Source organism: Salvia hispanica, chromosome 1, assembly GCF_023119035.1.
Source record: "Salvia hispanica cultivar TCC Black 2014 chromosome 1, UniMelb_Shisp_WGS_1.0, whole genome shotgun sequence".
In the NCBI taxonomy this organism is placed as follows: Eukaryota; Viridiplantae; Streptophyta; class Magnoliopsida; order Lamiales; family Lamiaceae; genus Salvia; species Salvia hispanica.
This window is the reverse complement of record NC_062965.1, coordinates 27,755,442-27,773,628: the sequence shown is the minus strand read 5'-3', so window position 1 is coordinate 27,773,628 and position 18,187 is coordinate 27,755,442. Positions and strand designations below refer to the sequence as shown.

At 36.2% G+C, this 18,187-nt stretch overlaps 4 protein-coding genes across 6 annotated transcripts; 3 read left to right on the top strand and 1 right to left on the bottom strand.

Annotated features, from left to right (window-relative positions):
• Positions 1–37: 37 nt before the first annotated feature.
• On the top strand, positions 38–3,225 carry LOC125223298 (succinate dehydrogenase [ubiquinone] flavoprotein subunit, mitochondrial-like). Its single transcript, XM_048126385.1, has 9 exons — positions 38–159; positions 273–416; positions 1,106–1,293; positions 1,370–1,544; positions 1,632–1,802; positions 1,884–1,953; positions 2,072–2,192; positions 2,366–2,403; positions 2,851–3,225. The coding sequence occupies exons 1-9, from the start codon at positions 75–77 to the stop codon at positions 2,951–2,953; spliced, it is 1,095 nt and encodes a 364-aa protein (XP_047982342.1). The 5' UTR covers positions 38–74; the 3' UTR covers positions 2,954–3,225.
• A 497-nt stretch (positions 3,226–3,722) lies between these two features.
• LOC125202330 lies at positions 3,723–4,594 on the top strand. 3 transcript variants are annotated; one of them, XM_048100707.1, is made up of 3 exons: positions 3,723–4,057; positions 4,139–4,266; positions 4,379–4,594. In XM_048100707.1, exons 1-3 carry the CDS (start codon positions 3,894–3,896, stop codon positions 4,420–4,422), a joined length of 336 nt encoding a protein of 111 aa, XP_047956664.1. In that variant the 5' UTR covers positions 3,723–3,893; the 3' UTR covers positions 4,423–4,594. The 3 variants fall into 3 exon arrangements, with proteins under 3 accessions (XP_047956664.1, XP_047956665.1, XP_047956666.1); XM_048100708.1 differs by having other exon boundaries at positions 4,139–4,291; positions 4,394–4,594; XM_048100709.1 differs by having other exon boundaries at positions 3,726–4,057; positions 4,394–4,594.
• Positions 4,595–7,079: 2,485 nt separating this feature from the next.
• On the top strand, positions 7,080–9,446 carry LOC125193055 (ankyrin repeat-containing protein At5g02620-like). Its single transcript, XM_048090764.1, has 2 exons — positions 7,080–7,652; positions 8,814–9,446. Exons 1-2 carry the CDS (start codon positions 7,080–7,082, stop codon positions 9,444–9,446), a joined length of 1,206 nt encoding a protein of 401 aa, XP_047946721.1.
• A 4,983-nt stretch (positions 9,447–14,429) lies between these two features.
• Positions 14,430–15,026, bottom strand: LOC125193046 (ankyrin repeat-containing protein BDA1-like). Its single transcript, XM_048090754.1, has one exon. It carries the CDS (start codon positions 15,024–15,026, stop codon positions 14,430–14,432), a length of 597 nt encoding a protein of 198 aa, XP_047946711.1.
• Positions 15,027–18,187: the final 3,161 nt, after the last annotated feature.

Below are 18,187 nucleotides of genomic sequence, written 5' to 3'. Positions count from 1 at the left end.
TATTTACTGCCTCAATGTTGGATTGAGGGAGTTTGAGAGGGTCCAAAGGTTAGGAGAATTTTCTCTGACTACTGATGTTTGGTTTCTGCTTACAGGACCTTGAGTTTGTTCAATTTCATCCCACAGGCATATACGGTGCTGGGTGTCTCATCACCGAAGGTTTATCTCTTTAAGTCCTTGCTTTTGTCCCTTTACATTTAATATTTATGTTGTTTCCCTTGCTTGAGCTTGTTAGGTTTATTAATAGTCTTCTATTCATACGCCACTGCCAGGTTCTCGAGGTGAAGGTGGTATTCTTAGGAACAGTGAAGGTGAAAGATTTATGGAACGTTATGCCCCGACGGCTAAGGATCTTGCATCTAGAGACGTGGTATCTAGATCTATGACTATGGAGATCCGGGAAGGTCGTGGTGTTGGTATGTAATCTTAAAGCACTGTGAGATGTTGATTTAAGCTTCAAATAACATGATCTTTTTGTTTCCATCTTTTTTGTTGTTTTTGTTTCCATCTCTATCTTCAACTAACTCATGTTGCTTATCTTAGTTTCAAGTCTATGTGAGAATGACAAGATGTACTTCATCTTTTCATTTATATAAGCGGAGCTCTAATACAATGATCTTCGATTTTACACTGCTCACCATCTCTTTATGGTCAACTTCAGTAAATCTTGTTGAGAGAATGTTCCCATTAAAATTGCTTGTCTTTTGAAGGCTAGTCCTAATATTTTAGTTACATGTAATCTAGAAATGTAGGCTTTGTTACTCCATATGATTCTGCAAAACTGGGAACCTACTTTCTGAGCTGTGGGTTTCAAGTAATCAGCTGATTTGGCCTTTTATGAACTAATTGTATTGATGGTGGATAGCAGTCACAATCAGATTTTAGGTTTTAGGTATCACAACCAGAAGATCCATTCCATGCTCTATCATTTTTCTATAATTGTATTAAATTAAATGCTTGCTCGACTGTTCAGAAGAATTGATGTGCTGAAGCACTATTGGTTCTCATTGGAAATGTATGAGAACATACATGAAGATGAATTTGGTATTCTTGAAACTACTGTCTTATGTCTAAATCTCAAACAATGCATTCCTGTCTTCTACAGGACCCTTGAAAGATCATATCTACCTTCACCTGAATCATTTGCCTCCGGAGGTTCTTCAGGAAAGACTTCCTGGCATTTCTGAAACTGCAGCCATTTTTGCTGGTGTTGATGTGACAAAGGAGCCAATCCCTGTTTTACCAACTGTCCATTACAACATGGGTGGTATTCCCACAAATTACCATGGAGAGGTAGAATTGGCTGCATGACATTGTGCTGATATCATGAATAATATGGATTTACAATTGATTGTCTGTTCTTGTTAAGGTGGTTACCATCAAAGGTAATGATCCTGATGCTATTATTCCCGGTTTATTTGCTGCTGGGGAAGCTGCCTGTGCATCTGTTCATGGTGCCAATCGTCTTGGAGCCAACTCACTTCTTGACATTGTTGTCTTTGGTCGGGCTTGTGCAAATAGGGTTGCAGAGATCCAGAAGCCAGGTGACTAAAACATTCTTGATCTGGTAAATGGACAGCACATGGTCCATGTTACTATATTTTCTGATACATGCAATTCTAATGTTACAGGAGAGAAACAAAGACCATTGGAAAAGGATGCTGGAGAGAAAACCCTTTCGTGGTTGGACAAGCTACGTAACTCAAATGGTACCCTTCCCACCTCAAATATCCGGTTGAACATGCAACGGGTAATGCAAAATAATGCGGCCGTGTTTCGGACTCAAGAAACATTGGAGGAAGGTATGTGGCAGAGCGAGTTTTTCCTGATTTTTACTAATATTTAGTTCCATATGATATTGAAGTCATTTTTGTCACTTTCAGGCTGTAAGTTGATAGATAAAACCTGGGAGAGTTTTCATGATGTGAAATTGAAGGACAGAAGCTTGATATGGTATTTTGTCTCTAAAACACCCACCCCTTCTGTTGACTGTACCTGCAGATTAGCATGGCTTATTTGCTTTGTTTTTCCTCTTTTGGTTAATTATTATTGTTATTTCTGCAATTTTCAGGAACTCAGACTTGATAGAGACTATTGAGTTGGAGAATCTTCTGATTAACGCATGTATAACCATGCACTCTGCTGAGGCGAGGAAAGAAAGCAGAGGAGCTCATGCAAGGGAAGATTTTACGGTGAGTTTAAATTCCTCGTTTTCCTGGGTTCTTCCATTACAGAAGTAATAACACATCAGTTGCACTGCGTAGCATGCTTCAAGGCAACTTCTTCCCTGCCTTTCTGGTTAAGGTTATTATTTATCCCATTTTTTAGAGTTCTGCTGAACTATTCCAATGATTTCCCATTGCAGAAAAGAGATGATGAGAACTGGATGCGACATACATTAGGGTAAGCTTTTCTATCCATCTACAGTGTGCAGTATAAACAGATTAAACCTGTATAACTTGTTTTGTAATTATACTTTGGCCTGATTACGAGATGATAGTATTAAATAATACTCCATGATATGGGGGTAGGCTAGCCTCACATGCTAGTGCAAATATTTACCAACATGATGGTCGTCACTATCCGCTTGCATTCGCTATCCTTAATGTCCAGTTGCAGCATTATTGTCTGATACAAGCCCAAACATGATAATCTATATTTAGTTTGATATGGCTTGGCAGTTCTGTTTTTCTACTAAACCAGTAATTTCTTTGATCTCCGTCACTAGGTGATATGGTTTTTGTGTGATTGTTTGTGACTGCTATTTGGCTATGTGCTCTTTGCTGTACAAACTACTTTGGCCAAACAGACTTCCCATATTTATGATAGCACTCTGTATTTGGTCTGCAGATACTGGGAAAACGAGAAGGTTCGACTGGACTACAGGCCAGTTCATATGAATACACTTGATGATGAAATCGAAACATTCCCTCCCAAAGCTCGAGTGTACTAGTGTCTTTGAAAAGAATTGGCAGCTTGGGAAATAGATTTGTTATCCAAGGTTAAGCTTTGCAATAATTAATACAGTGACAAGATTTTTGTCAATAAGTAGCTCTCAGCCTCGCAGTGGTGCTGTTGATTTGTTAAGAAAACATTGATTCACAAAGCAGCGTAGCTCATGTATCTGAAACCAGTAATTTAAACATCACAATTGTTCTATGTTTCTTACAAGGTTGATGGGTTTTGAAAAGTTATATGAAAATGATTGGTCCATCTTTCTTCTTCTGTGAAACTGTTCTGAAATGGGGCCATGTATTGCCAATTAAAATAATTTGTCGATTTAAACGTAATTTGGAGAAGAGGCGATTTTGATTGGCCGTTGAAAGTCGTTTTTAGTTTAGGATCGCAATTAGTTTGTGTTGTGATAAGGTTTTATTTTAGGCAAATATTGACGTCGTTGACTGTATAAAATGAGATTGAATGCAACCTCTCTTCTTTTTTTTTAAGGTTGAATGGAACCTTTGCACTAATCAATTATATATGTCAGTTTAGAACTTTTTTGTACTAATTTTTAATAGTTTTTATAGTATAATTATTATAAGTAATTATTGCTTTCTCGATTACAAAAACTGAAAATGGTGGCGACATGATATAGGGCCATTTTATCGGTGCGCAGATAGCGGCTACGTGTCAGTCACTAGAATGATGAAGCAGAAAAAAATATACACATGCAATTGAAAAATAAGTCAAGAGCTAATATTAATGGAAAACCTAGTTTCCTATGTGTTACATTAACATACCCGAACTGAAAGGGACACCTCTAATCCTAGATTTGCACACGAACCGGATCACCCTTCCCTTCTACATCCGGAATTCATAATTACTCTGTCTCTCAATATATAAATCATCACAAAATCTCTTGAATTGTAGAATTAAGATTGAAGGTGAAAAGAATGTTGAGATCAGTGAGTACACACCGCTTGTCATATTCATTACCAAACTATATTATTGGAAAAGCATCGAGCATCAAATTTGGAAGAGCTTCTTCTTCATCCAACTCCGACAACAAACCACAAACATCTAATGAAACCGACCAAGATAAAGATGCCAAATCCGGGTTTAGTACAAAACCCACTTCATATATTGCATTATATATATGTACTATATATATGTTTATTCATGTGATGTATATCTACAGGACCAATAAACCTTTAGATGGAGGGTATGCGAAGAGGTCTGATGAACAAGGATTTGGAGCAACGTATGGGGGAAATCAGTCACTCTCCAAGGATGATGAGGATAAAATTGTCCATGGAAATGTCCCTGGTATCTATTTTTCTACATATATGGAGTATGTAATATGCATGCTTCTCTTTCTGTTGATTCTATTTTTTTTTTGTAAGTCTAATTTTTTTTGTTTCATTTTATTTTCTTGTTGCACGTGCGAATGAAGAGTATGATAGGAGTAAAAAGAGTTCATGAGTTGAGATGATCAGATTAATTGAAGAAGGAAGTGCACAGAGATGAAGAGGGAAATAGTTAGTTAGTCCCTGATCAACACACACAGAGATGTATGTTTTGCACAATTTTAAATTATTTTACCCCTCAAATCATGGTTGTGAATGTTTTAGCTATCTACTTATCTTTTGTTACATCTTTTTTTGGTTAGAATTGGTGAGATGAAAAGGTTCATTAAATTAGGGCGGGGGAAAAATACCGAAAAAATGATATATCGCTATATCGTATTGAAAAATATCGAAAAATTATCGAATTTTTGGTATATCGTAATTTTCGATACGATACGGTATCGTATCGTAAGTTTTCGATACGATAACGATATGAATTTCCTTATATCGCGATATATCGTTTTATATCGAATATATCGAAACATATTGAAATTCAATACATATTAAAGTTTAAAATTATAAATAAATATAAATCTATTTAATTCATTTATATATTTAGAAAATATATATATGAAACCCTAATAAGAAAATTATTTACTTATTTTATTGTGTCGAAGTTTTATTAATTTTTATGTTATTTTTCAGTTTTGAAATTATATTTTTTGATATATAGGTATTCGATACGATAACGATATTTCGATATATCGTATCGATCTTACGATATATCGAAATATCGATACTATAACAATATTGATATTATCCATATGGAAAGTTCGATTTATCGAAACTTTTGATACGATAACGATATGAAATTCTTTCATATCGATATTTTTGATACGAAACACGATACAACGTTTTCGATACGATTCGTATCGACCACTCCTACGATGTAATGCCATTTGAGTCTACAAATCCATGCATTTAATTCTTGATGTTTTGTGTTAAATGTTAGCCATGAGTCTCGTTTCACTCTAAGCTATCAAATATCTCTATATTCAAATTTATGAAAATCAGTTCAGACATTAATAAGAAAATTGAAACTGTATTTTCTCGCAATTAGGGAGATCATATTTTCCACAAGTAAGAGAAACTACGAAAAATAAGAATCACGTGATATCATCAATATATCATAATAAGGGCCTATTTATTTTTCTGAGAGTTGCTAATTTAAAACTAATATAGTATTAATTCATTATGAAAACTAGGGGTAGGGAAACGATCGGTACGGTTCCAACTGAACCGATTAGTCGGTTAATTAACCGACTCCCTTTTTCTCCAAATACAAGAACCGTAACCGAACCTTTCCTTGAGGAATGGTCCTAGCCGACAGGTTCTTCGGTTCCACCGAAGGAACCCAAGGAGAGAATAGCGGCGTGAAGAGTTAGACGTGAAGAGTTAGACATCATCCTCTTATTGAATCGGAGAGATGATTTGTATTTTCTCTTGTTTGAAAAGCAGAAAAATTATAGACATAGAGTTTGGTTTCTATCACAACATTGTTCTTTGAAACTTGAAAATGGTAGGGTTTATGAAATTAAAATGAATTTATAAAAAATAAAAATTAAACCTACTAATTGGTTCTTCGGTTCTAACCTTTCAGTTCTCGGTTAGAACCGAGAACCGCCCAAATCCTAAACCCAACTGAGACCGAATCTTAACCTTATTATTTTGGTTCTCGGTTAACCGATAATCGAAAAAATATGGTTCAGGTCTCGGTTAACCAATAACCGAGAACCGTTTCCCCACCCCCCACCCCTAATGAAAACCCTTGATGAAAATTTCAATACATAAATTTAACTGACTCCTTGTGTAGTTGTGTTTGTGTGGGACGGATCCAAGAATGATTAAATTCAAATATCGTGATTAGTCAGTCGTTATCCATTGTAAGATCGTTGATGCAAAGATAGTTCAAAACTTCAAAGACGTATTGACATTGTACATAATAAAATGAGAGAGGTGGGTCAGCTATGTTGAAAATACTACTCTTATAACGTGTGACATATATTTTTGAATATATTATCCAATATTCTCATCATAAATAAAATTATCTTATGTTAACCCATCCATATTATGAATATGTATATATGTGAAGAAGATTAATTTAATGAAGATGGTTGAAACTATACATTCTAGAAGTAATTGTTGAAATGTTATTGCAGATTAAGCTATTTTCTATTAACTTGTTTAACCAATAATTATTTGCACATATTGCTGCACATGAATGGAGCTAAAGCTTTTTTGCGTCACTCTAAAACGTCCTCAAATTAATTGGAGTTAGAAAACCCTTATATATAGTATCCAACTTCCCCTACTCATAGTGAGATGAGTTTGTAACCAACACAAAGAACTCTGAACATATTTATCTAATTACCTTCTTTTATGGTTAATTTCTGATTATATTTGCATAGCTAATTTCCCACTTCTAGTTCTAACCCTTACTTTCCGATTAATAGCTATATTCATGGTGAAATGTAGTAAAATTTCTTTAATTTCAGTCAAATATTTTAGGTGTTTAATTTATTGAATTGATGACATTAGCAGCTAGGATAAATTTTTATATGAATCAACTTTAATACGAGGAACATGTTGCGAAGTAGTGAGGAAAATAGGTAGAAGTTTCTAGTGGACCCCAACTTATCAAAAGATCTCATTTGGCCGTGTGTGTTAATTAGATCATTTTGTGAAACAACTGAAAGAAACAGAGAAAGACATTAAATAATTAGTAGAAGAAGAATGGCGAGTGAAGCGGTAGAGAAGAAACTATATGATGTTGCCTCAAAAGGGGATGTAACAACACTTCAACAACTAGTTAAAGATGATCCGTATCTTATTCATGGAGTCTCGTTTCCATGTTCAAGAAATCTTCTACACATAGCAGTAATGCATGGACACACAACCTTTGTTGAACAAGTGTTGAAGCTCAGTCCACGGCTAGCGCGGAGCTCAGACTCCCAAAAATCGTCGCCTCTTCACATTGCAGCAGATGAAGGGGACCTTGAAATTGCAAAAATATTGGTGTTGGTGGCCCCAGAGATGTGCTGGTGGCGAGACGATCAAGGGATGAACCCGGTCCATATTGCAGCTGTGAAAGGGCATTTTATGGTATTGGAGGAGCTGCTTCGACTGGATCTATTTCCCGCTCGGGAGAGAGTGCATCGTGGGCAGACCGTGTTGCACTTGTGCGTGAAACATTGCCAAATTGAGACATTGAAGGTTTTGGTGGAAAAATTGGGAGACTTAGTTTGTGCAAAGGATGATGATGGAGAGACACTCTTGCATTTGGCTGTTAGATCCAATCAACTTGAGGTATATATTTTTTTTATATATATGTAGCTAATTAAATACTCTCTCCGTCCCACTTAAAATGCAACATTTAGGAAATGGCACAAAATTTTATGTAGTGTTGTTTTGTGAGTTAATGAAGAGAGAGTAAAGTAAGAGAGATGAAAAAGTAGAGATAGAGTTATTTCCATTTCAGAAAACGTTTCATTTTTAATGGGACAATCAAAAAAGGAAAACGTTTCATTTTTAATGGAACAGAGGGAGTAGATATTTCTAGTAATTATACTATTGTATCAAAAATTTCAGATTGTACGATACTTGGTGGAAAGTAACAAAATAAAGAAACTAACAACGAATTCCACTGGCAAAACAACATTGGATATCTTACACGAGACCTTTCAAGACACAAGTAGTACATCTTTAGAGCATCTCCAATGGCAGCAGCCGGGCGGATCCCACGACCTTCCCCCAGATGCTGAGGAGTTTCCACCCACTCCTTCATTTATCGGGTCGCCCTCGCCCGGTTGGACGAAGCGGGCGTTAGCGGGCGGCGAGGGGGCGGATCCCCCTATCGCCCCGCGAGGTCCACATCCTCCGCCCTCCCAGCCGCCCCACTCGAGTACACTCTCCATTCGCGTAACCAAACGCGGGCTCAGATGTTACAGGTCTTCCGAGAGTGGAAGAACGCCACGACCCCACGGAGAAGAGGTTTCTTTACGAGATGCTCGAGAGCATGCGTGCCGATTTAGAGATCGCGAGGTCACGGCTGGGGGTTCCGACGTGGGCTCGGATACCACGGGTGGCGGCGGCGGGCGGCGACGACGAGGACGACGGCGACGACGATGAGGAGTAGAGAGTGGCGGGGCTCGTGTGTTGAAGCCCATTTATTTTTTTAAAAAATCATGTATTTTTTTTTTTAAATCTCTGTACTTTTTTTTTATGAAATGGATTATTTTCCCGTATATGCGTCGTAAATTTAATTCCGTATATCGCAATTTTTAATTCCGTAAATGTAGTATATTTTGAATTATTTTTATTGCGGTGGCCTAAATCTGACGTGGCGGAGGTGGTTTTTTTAGTGTTGCCGACGTGGCAGGGAAGAGAATGGCTGGCCTATGGCTGGCCTATTTGCCATTGCGGATGCTCTTAGAAATGAGAAGAATCTTGCATAGTCTCTCTTCTCAGTCAATGGCCCAACACTTCCCCAAGTTGACCGATACGACAATGGTCGTGGTGGTCCTGATAGCCACAATGGCGTTCCAGGCGACAGTCAGCCCCCCAGGGGGCGTGTGGCAGGATGACACGCCATCACACAAGGCAGGCAAAGCAGTGATGGCAACCACTCATCCCAAGGCATACAAACACTTCATTGGTGCTACCACCACGGCTTTCATTTCAGCCTTCGTCACAATCCTCCTCATCAGCACCGGAGTGCCACAGGTGAACTTGTTCTTCCTAACTATCGCAACCTATTCAATGTGGGTGGCGATTACATCTATTGGAGTGAGTTTCGGAGTTTCCTTAATCATGACCAATCCCATGGAAACAAAATCAGTTGGCCAAATAGCTGCAATAGTAGCCTCTGTGTTCGCCATCGTCTATATATTGCTGTTCCTCTACTTTCCAACTCATATGCTGGTTTCATGGTCGCTTAGAAGAATACAGAGGTTGAAACAAGATCTTACAGCCGATCCCGACAACCTTACCAAACGTGCGCTGGTTTCGACATATGTAAGAATACAGAGTTGTCTACGACTTCTTACAACCGCCCCTGTGAAGATATACTCAATGCTTAATATTAGTAACCTTGTCCTCTAGATTAAGGATTTGTAGTAAGTATTAATTATGTATCCAAACTAGGTCTTATTCTCAGTTGGTAAGATGCTTATTCTAGTAGTGACTTGTGGAACAAGTGATCGTTGATTCGAGATATGTAGTTGATTTCGTTATTCCAAATTAATGTTACATTATATTATATGATTACTTTTTTGAGTGTTTTAATGTTTTTCTATCGCGGTATCAGAGCGAGTTCTGAGTGATCACATTTCGAAAGCTTTGAGAGTGTGTAAACAGAGGAAGGCAATTCAAATTGAATCTTCACACAATGTCTCAAAATATTTATTATGAGATTTATGGTGGATACAAAAATGATAGTTGTATAAATTAAAATCTACCATCCTTGGACGGGCCAACGGCGATGAGGATCTGCAACCCAACAAACCTTCCTTTTGTTCGGCGGCTTCGTCTCCACGGTTTCTTGTTTCTTCTTGTGAGAAAAGAGTTTGAGAAGAGACCTCCACCCTGACCTGTTTCTCTTGCAACGGTGGTTCCCGGCCTCGACTTCTCCCTCGTCCATGAGTCGCATAGACTGCGAGAGCCTCTCATACGAGGTGGCACGTGCCACGTCCGATGCCACCAGAGAGCTGGCGCACCGCCGCACCAGTGCGCTCTCCTCCAATCTGAAGCTCTCCATTCTCAATTGCAATGAGGTCAATGCTCAATTTTGATTGTTATTAATGAGAAACTGCATGGTTGTTGCTTGCCAATAATAAATATTTCAATTGTTTGTCTTGATAATACATATTTTTTTGTGATGACGTGCTGGATACTACTATATGTTATTAACGTCTATTTTAATTTCTAGAAAATTGATTTGGAAGAAAAGATAACTAAAAGAATGTAGTGCAAATTTAGATGTATATGCGGTAGTTATATTGAAGATAATGAAAATGTGAATCATATATCTTTTTCTTCTATTTTCTACCCAAAAGGTTTCGCTTTGTATAGAACTCAACTAATCCATCACTATTGGTCTTTTATTTTCTATAAGTACAAATGAGGTTAGGTTGTTTGGTTAGCTGCTATGTATAAAATAGACATAATTAAATTGAGTGTGCTTATAATTAGAAGCTTATCTTTAGTGTTAAATTCTACTTGTTGGTTGCAACTTCTGCTGTGTATGATTAATACAGCAAGACAAATAACTAAACACAGGTTTGATATTATACTTAGCACTAATCTGGAAATGAGGGATGATGGGAATAGAATAATTAGTCAACTCCTTATAATTAAACTCAAATTGTAAAACATCCTCAAACATCCAGCCTGTTGAAGGCTTGATTGATCTACACAAAAAAGTCATGGACCATTGCAAATATGGAAATAAAATAAGCATCAATAATAGTTTACAAGCATCTGTGGGCCCCGGAAGAGGTGTGTCAAGATGACACGTCATCACACTGAAATTCGATAGAGGAAGCATTCGGGTAGCGGGTCGATTGTAAGATCTTCCTACCCCCGTATTTTTCTCTTCAGGTTGAAGTAAAGTATTGCTAGACAGATTACAAACGACATGACTATAGCGATCACATAGGACATAGCAATCAACCCGAGAACAATAATACCGAGTGGTTTTGTTTTGGTATTGGGAGTGATCGCCAGTGTCGATGTCACGTAACTAATTGCAATGGATACCAGCGACACCCCCATCGCAGACAAGGCGAACATCAATAGATAAAAGTTCTTAGATGGCCCTCCGATGCCAACGAGCAAGACTGTGAGAAGTGATGAAACGAATGCTATGGTGTTAACACATACCAAATATTTGTACATATAAGGTTGAGTATATGCAATCACAGCATAACCGGCCTTGTGTGATGATGTGTCGTCCTGCCACACACCGCCTGGTGGGTTGATGACGTTCTGGAATGCCATTGTTGCTATCAGAACCACCACCACCATCATCGCGTTGGTCATCTCGGGCAACACATTGTTCACTGATGGTGGTGACAAACTTGACAAGACTCTTCTAATTTCCGAATATCTACTAGTTGTGCCCGGAGGGCTCTCATCTAAGATATGTAGCTCTGTTTTGCCCATGGAATTGTGTGTTTGCCTCTTTATGCTTTTGCTTTCCACCAAATATTGTACAATCTATTAGTATTTAATTTGATACTTATTAGTACCTTGATCAAACTAATATAAATATAAATGATGAAAACATAGAAAAGTTTGAGTTTGTGGTTACCTCAAACTGATTGCACCTCACAGCCAAATGCATTATTGTCTCCCCATCCTCATCAGTTGCATCTAGCTACAACCTCCTTTCCCAACTTGTCCACGAAAACCTTCAACGGCATAAGCTGGCCGTGTTTAACACACAAGTGCAACACAGTCTCTCCGCGATGCAACCTCTCCTTAGCAAGCTTATGATTGTGTTCAATAAGATATTCCACGATCTCAATATGCCCCTTCATGGCAGCAATATGAAGTGGGTTCATATCATGATAGTCTTGCCACCAGCAAGCCTCGGGGGCTACTGTAAACAACTTTTTGGATCTCAACATGCCCTTCTTCGACAGCAATGTGAAGAGGGGATGATTTTTGGGAGTCTGAAATTCGCGCTAGCCTAGGATTAAGCTTCAATACTTCTTCAACGACGGCTGTTTGTCCAAGCATTGCAGCTATACGTAGAAGGTTTCTTGAACATGGAAACGAGACTCCATGAACAAGATATGGATCTTCTTCAACTAGTTGTACGAGTGTTGTTACATCCCCTTTCGATGCAGCATCGTAGAGCTTCTTTTCTAGTGCTTCACTCACCATATATTCTTCCCCTTCTAATTGTTGATGTCTTTCTTTTTTGTATATTCTGTTTTTCCACACAGCCAAAGGAACCATTGTTATTAAGGTTGGCTAATAAGTTGACATGAAGAGTATTTTTATTGTTTTAGAATATTTGATATTTTGTCTATGACTATGGTAGCGTTTGAAGATATTTTTGTTTTTATTGATTAATTATATAAGAATGTAAGCTTCATTGGATGATAACAGCATATTGGCTAAATTTTGTTTTTGAGCTTCAACGTGCCGTAAAATGTAATGATAAGTTTGACATTGACGCCCTAGATTTATTTTTTGTATTGATAATGCTACAAATCTGTTTACCATCCGAGATGAAGCTAATTTGGCCAAATTCTGGAGTTTATTCATATTGTTTTGTAATAAAAAATGTAGCACTTGTTTTATACTAGTCAAAATTATTTCTATTTATTTTTTATGAGTTTTTCTTTTCAATAGGATAGATTCTATTTCTTACTAATAATACTTTAATTTATTTTTTTTTTCTTTCTTATCTCTCATATTTTACTAATTTGCTTTAAAATTTGTATTGTCTACTATAGAGACTATTTTTTTTTATGAATGGAGATAATATTAAAATCCATTTGGTTCTATGTAATAAGACTGGTAGACATGTTCTCTCGTGATTAAGTTGTTTTGCAACAAAAAACGATCAACCACTGCAAGATCCATCATATAATGACTCAAAATAGGAGATCTAATTACTTGCGTTGGAAAATTTTGAAAAACGTCTAAAATTTAGGATGCATAGAGAATTATCCTCAAGTTGAGGAGACAATCATTCATGACGTTTATAATCTTTATATCACTTAATTTTAGTTGGGACACTAACACTGAGTGAGGAAGCTTTTAAAGCTTGGGGTGTATCTAGAAATACAAAATAACATGTTTAATTGAATAATACATATATTCCAAAATTTGTGGGGGCCATATGGCCCATATTTGTTTACAAATGTTAGTTTAAAAATCTTAATTTTCGAAGAGTAGATATATAAACCATTGAATATTACTATCAAATTAGGTGTAGACTAATAGAAGGTAGGTTCATGGCCCAATATGATTTATATTGGGTGTTAAATTATCATTATGCAACTATTCAACATTGTATAAATGCCATGTATCATTTGTAAGGACAGCCCACTAATATGGTTTTATTTCACAAATAAATCAATGTCAGTTATTCATCCATAACACTCGCAAATAAAAAAAAATTCTTGAATAAAATAAAACATTGATTCATGCTTGCACATACTATATGGAACATTAATAATAAGAAATTCAGAAATGGTCTTGAACTTGAAGTCTCCAATAATTGAAAATCCAATAGAGGATGCTAATGGTTTAGGTTAGGGTAGATGATTGATTCTAAGATCGTCCCGATTTCGCCTGTTTATCTTTTCTATTTGCGAAAAACTAAGTATTCCTATAATAAGAGAGACCACCATGACTATAGCGATGGCAATGGACACCATGATTAACATAAGAGCAATAAGGTTGCGTGATTTTATTTTGGAATTGGGACTGGTCGCCAATATTGATGCTCCATAGCTCACCATGATAGATGCCAGCGACACGCACATGGCAAGAAAGGTGATGCTCAACAGACAAGTGTGTCTGGCTGGCCCTCCAAACGCGATGAAGAGGATTGTGAAGATGGATGAAAAGAATGCTACGATGTTTGCACGTACCATAATTTTGTACATATGTGGATGAGTATATGCGATCACGGCTTCACCAGCCTTGTGTGGTGACATGTCATCCTGCTACACGCCGCCTGCTGGGTTGACAGTGCTCTGGAATGCCATTGTTGCTATCAGAACCGCCACCACCATCGTCGAGTTGGTAATGTATGGCTTGACTTTGTTTATTGATGGTAGCGACAAACGTAACAAGACTCTTTTCACTGCCATATATGTAATAGTGTCTGGAGGGCTCTCATTCAAGATATCTAGCTCTGTTTTGTATGAGGAATTTAATGTGCGCCTCTTTATGTGGTTGCTTTCCACCAAATACAGTAAAATCTGTGATTTAATTTAGTAGTAACTTATTAGTATCTTCATCAAATATAATTGAACCTTGTACATATATAATGTATGATTAATTAGTGAAATAGTTAAAGCAAATTGATGGTTACCTCAAATTGATTAATTAGTGAAATAGTTAAAGCAAATTGATGGTTACCTCAAATTGATTGCACCTCACTGCAAAATGTAATAATGTCTCCCCATCCTCATCAATTGCATTCACAATATCCTTTCCCAACTTGTCCACCAAAACCTTCAACGCCATAAGTTGATCGTGTTTGACGCACAAGTGCAACACAGTCTCTCTACGACGCAACCTCTCCTTAGCGGGCAAATAACTCACTTGAAGGAGATGTTCCATGATATCAACATGCCCTTTCATGGCAGCAATATGAACAGGGTTCATATCATGGTTGTCACGCCACCAGCAGGCCTCGGGGGATACTAATAACAACTTTTGGGAGATCTCAACATGCCCTTCTTCGACTGCGAGGTGAAGAGGAGATGAATTGTGGGAGTCTGAGATTCGCGCTAGCCTCGGACTAAGCTTCAGCAATTCTTCAACAATGGCGGTTTGTCCATGCATTGCTGCGATGTGTAGAAGATTTCTTGAACATGGAAACGAGACTCCATGAATAAGAAATGGATCTTCTTCAAGGAGATGTACAAGTGTTGTTACATCCCCTTTTGATGCAGCATTGTAGAGTTTCCTTTCTAGTGTTTCACTCGCCATTCTTCCCCCCACTAGCTAACTGTTACAGTATTATATACTCCCTCCGTCCCAAGATAAGTGACTTGTATTCCTTTTTGGGGTGTCCCACTATAAGTGACCTATTTCCATTTTTAGCAAAAAGTCATCTCTCTTACTTTATTCTCCACCTAATTTATTCTCTCTTCTCTCTACTTTTCCCTCTCTCATACTTTACTCTCTCTACTTTAACTTATTTAAATACCATTCCTTAAATCCCGTGCCCAAAAGAAGTAGGTCACTTATCTTGGGACGGAGGGAGTATTTTCTTTCTTTCTATCTTTTGCAGTTTCTCATATTTTTCTCACAAAAGTGATCGATGTACACACAGCCAAAGGACCCCCCTTGTTATACTTACAAGGTTGGCTCACAAGTTCGTTCTAAATTTCCACACTCCTTCACAATAGGTTCAAAAAGCACTTCATATTAAACGAAAATTCTACCGGAAATTACTTCGAAATTTCCAAAAAGTTAAAGACCTCATAAAGTTTGACTCACATGATTATTTTTTTACATTTCACAAAATATATAATTACATATTGGAAAATTTATAATTAGAACATAGAAGTAGGAAACTGATGGAAAATAAAATTCAAATGATAAAAAATGTTGAAAATTACGTTACACAAAATAATTTAGTTTTATTTTATTTTTTTGGTTTGACCACAAGTGTACCAAATGCGTCTTTGGCAATCCGACTAATCATGCTCGACTGGGTTTGCGGTATAACTGCGCTATCCACCTGTTTGTGGGTGTTTACATAAACATAGTAGTACTAATAAATATCCCCACCTCTGGTATATATGCTTCTATGTACATTATTATGTCTTTGAAAAGAATAGGAAAGAAGAAACAAAAAGAAATGTGAAAAAAGAATAAATAGAATTGGTTTCATATTGTTATAGCGCCGACATTTTAACAGTTAATCAGTACGTTGGGTTGGAGTGTTGGACCCGTCGATAATGAATTAATTGGATGCAATTTTATTTCTCCATTTTCATCTTATTCCAAAAATTTAGTGATACACGTGGTGTGTTTAGACAATTTTTGTTACTATTTTGTTACTTTTCATTATAATCTGAAATTTTTGATACTATCAGTCAGGAAATTAGTTTCATTCCCATGTTCATTTAAATCAATCGTTGTAGCCTATATTATGTACAGATACTACTTGATTAAGGGAGTGTAGAAATCGCCTAACAAATTAAAAAAGTTCGAATAAAACATTCATATCACTAGTCAATATATGAAGTATTTGCACTTATCAAGTTATATTTATAGTTACATTGAGAGAATTTTGCTTACAGTATATTAGTACTAGAAGATCTTAATATTATCATATTTTATGTATACAATGCATGCAAGTACATATGTTCTTGTTATTAATTCTCACATTCTCACCTTAGAAAATTTATTTATTTGAATTTTTACTAAAATAGGATCAATAATGGTTCATTGTATGCCCACGTAATGACTCAAGACTTCTGATCTTATAGTATGAAAGAAGAAACATCTTACTAACTAATAAGTTGCACTTAATATATAGTTTAACTATATCATTATTATGTCTTTGAAAACATAGCAGGAGAAGAAATCAATTGAAAATATAGAATGGTTCACATTATTATTATGATAGAACTAGTAAAGGTAAACCCTTAGTAATTAATTTTTTTATTTATTTTTAATTTTAAATATTTATAATTATTAAATTAGAACTAATACTCTTTATTTAATTGATGTCTAGAAAATTATAAGCATAGTTAAATTTCAACCATTATTTTTGTTGCCTCCACCTCAAATTATAACTACCCTATTATATTGTTTATACCGCATGATATACTAGTTTATGCCTTTTGGTTTCTTACAAAAATTGTCCACAATTTTTTCAAAACTGTAATAATAGAGTTCACATAATGACAGTTTATATTACTCCCTCACTTCGCGAATAGGAGTCCCGTTTTTCCATTTTAGTCCGTCCGCGATTATGAGCTTTTTCCATTTTACCATAAATGAAAGGTTCCCTATTCCACTAATATATACAAGTGAGATCCATATTCCACTAACTTTTTTTTATCCACTTTCCTTAACATTTCTTAAAACCCGTTTTGCCAAGAAATGTGACTCCTAATGGCCGATAGAGGAAGTATCTTTTAAATACGAGTAAAAACTGTCTAAATTACCTCCTTGGTATGAATTAAAACTGTCAATAAAAGATTAAGTAACTCCTTGTCACGAACCTAAATTACACTGAATAATACATGATACGAATGAAGTAGCTCCTTGATCTTTATATTTTCTTTGATGATACTATTTAATTGTTAAAGAGTAACACTTTCCACGCATATTCCTAATAATGATTGGTGGAGCAACCTAGCTATCGTTATTTTAGATGTGCAGTTGACTTTATTATTAATTCCAATTTACTGTGCCATGATTAGCATAAATGTGTGACGATTTTTGTGTTTAAATTTTGAGCTAGCTTTGGATTATTTCTAAAATGAGTACCGTAAAAAAAATAGTGACTCAATTATGACGGAACGGAGAGAGTATTATTTTTTTTATAGTCCCTCTATATTCTAATTATATCATTTTGAAAAGTCACAGGCGCAATAAGTAATTAGTCCTGATAATAATTAGAATTATCACATCACTAAATACTTCATTTGAAATTATATGGAAATGATAATTAGTAAAAGCCAGCAAAGTTCATAAACAACAGTCCAACCCATCACTATTTTAAACTATGGCACATCACAAAGTATATTACTGCTACTACTAGCTTTAAAGCTACTCCTTTTAAAGCGGAGGGGATCAGCTAAGCCATAAGTTAATCCACCATGTAATACACTAATGAAAATTAGACATGTGGAACCTATTTTTAATATTAAATAAAAGACTAAAAACATAAGTTCTCATAATGCATCATATGCTACACCAATATTAATTAGACACTTGGACGATCTTTAATAATGACTAAAAAGGATTAAAACTAAAACTAATACACCTTATGCTATTAATTAGACACAAAAGGATACGCTGACTGTCATTTTGTAGACATTTTGTTGAGCTTCTTGACATTGCTAATTGGGAAGAATTATCAAAGTTTTAGAAGCAGCAGTATGAAGATGAGCTGCCTACCATTGGAA

What these genes read in the sequence shown, in the direction of transcription:
- LOC125223298 (XM_048126385.1), top strand. Translation starts at nt 75, where the DNA reads ATGTTTGGTTTCTGCTTACAGGACCTTGAGTTTGTTCAATTTCATCCC. An exon ending in TGCAGAGATCCAGAAGCCAG is followed by an intron (nt 1,545 to 1,631) that starts GTGACTAAAACA and finishes CTAATGTTACAG; the next exon opens with GAGAGAAACAAAGACCATTG. An exon ending in AAGGACAGAAGCTTGATATG is followed by an intron (nt 1,954 to 2,071) that starts GTATTTTGTCTC and finishes TGCAATTTTCAG; the next exon opens with GAACTCAGACTTGATAGAGA.
- LOC125202330 (XM_048100707.1), top strand. Translation starts at nt 3,894, where the DNA reads ATGTTGAGATCAGTGAGTACACACCGCTTGTCATATTCATTACCAAAC. An exon ending in GATAAAGATGCCAAATCCGG is followed by an intron (nt 4,058 to 4,138) that starts GTTTAGTACAAA and finishes GTATATCTACAG; the next exon opens with GACCAATAAACCTTTAGATG. An exon ending in TGTCCATGGAAATGTCCCTG is followed by an intron (nt 4,267 to 4,378) that starts GTATCTATTTTT and finishes ATTTTCTTGTTG; the next exon opens with CACGTGCGAATGAAGAGTAT.
- LOC125193055 (XM_048090764.1), top strand. Translation starts at nt 7,080, where the DNA reads ATGGCGAGTGAAGCGGTAGAGAAGAAACTATATGATGTTGCCTCAAAA. An exon ending in TTAGATCCAATCAACTTGAG is followed by an intron (nt 7,653 to 8,813) that starts GTATATATTTTT and finishes CTCTCTTCTCAG; the next exon opens with TCAATGGCCCAACACTTCCC.
- LOC125193046 (XM_048090754.1), bottom strand. Translation starts at nt 15,026, where the DNA reads ATGGCGAGTGAAACACTAGAAAGGAAACTCTACAATGCTGCATCAAAA.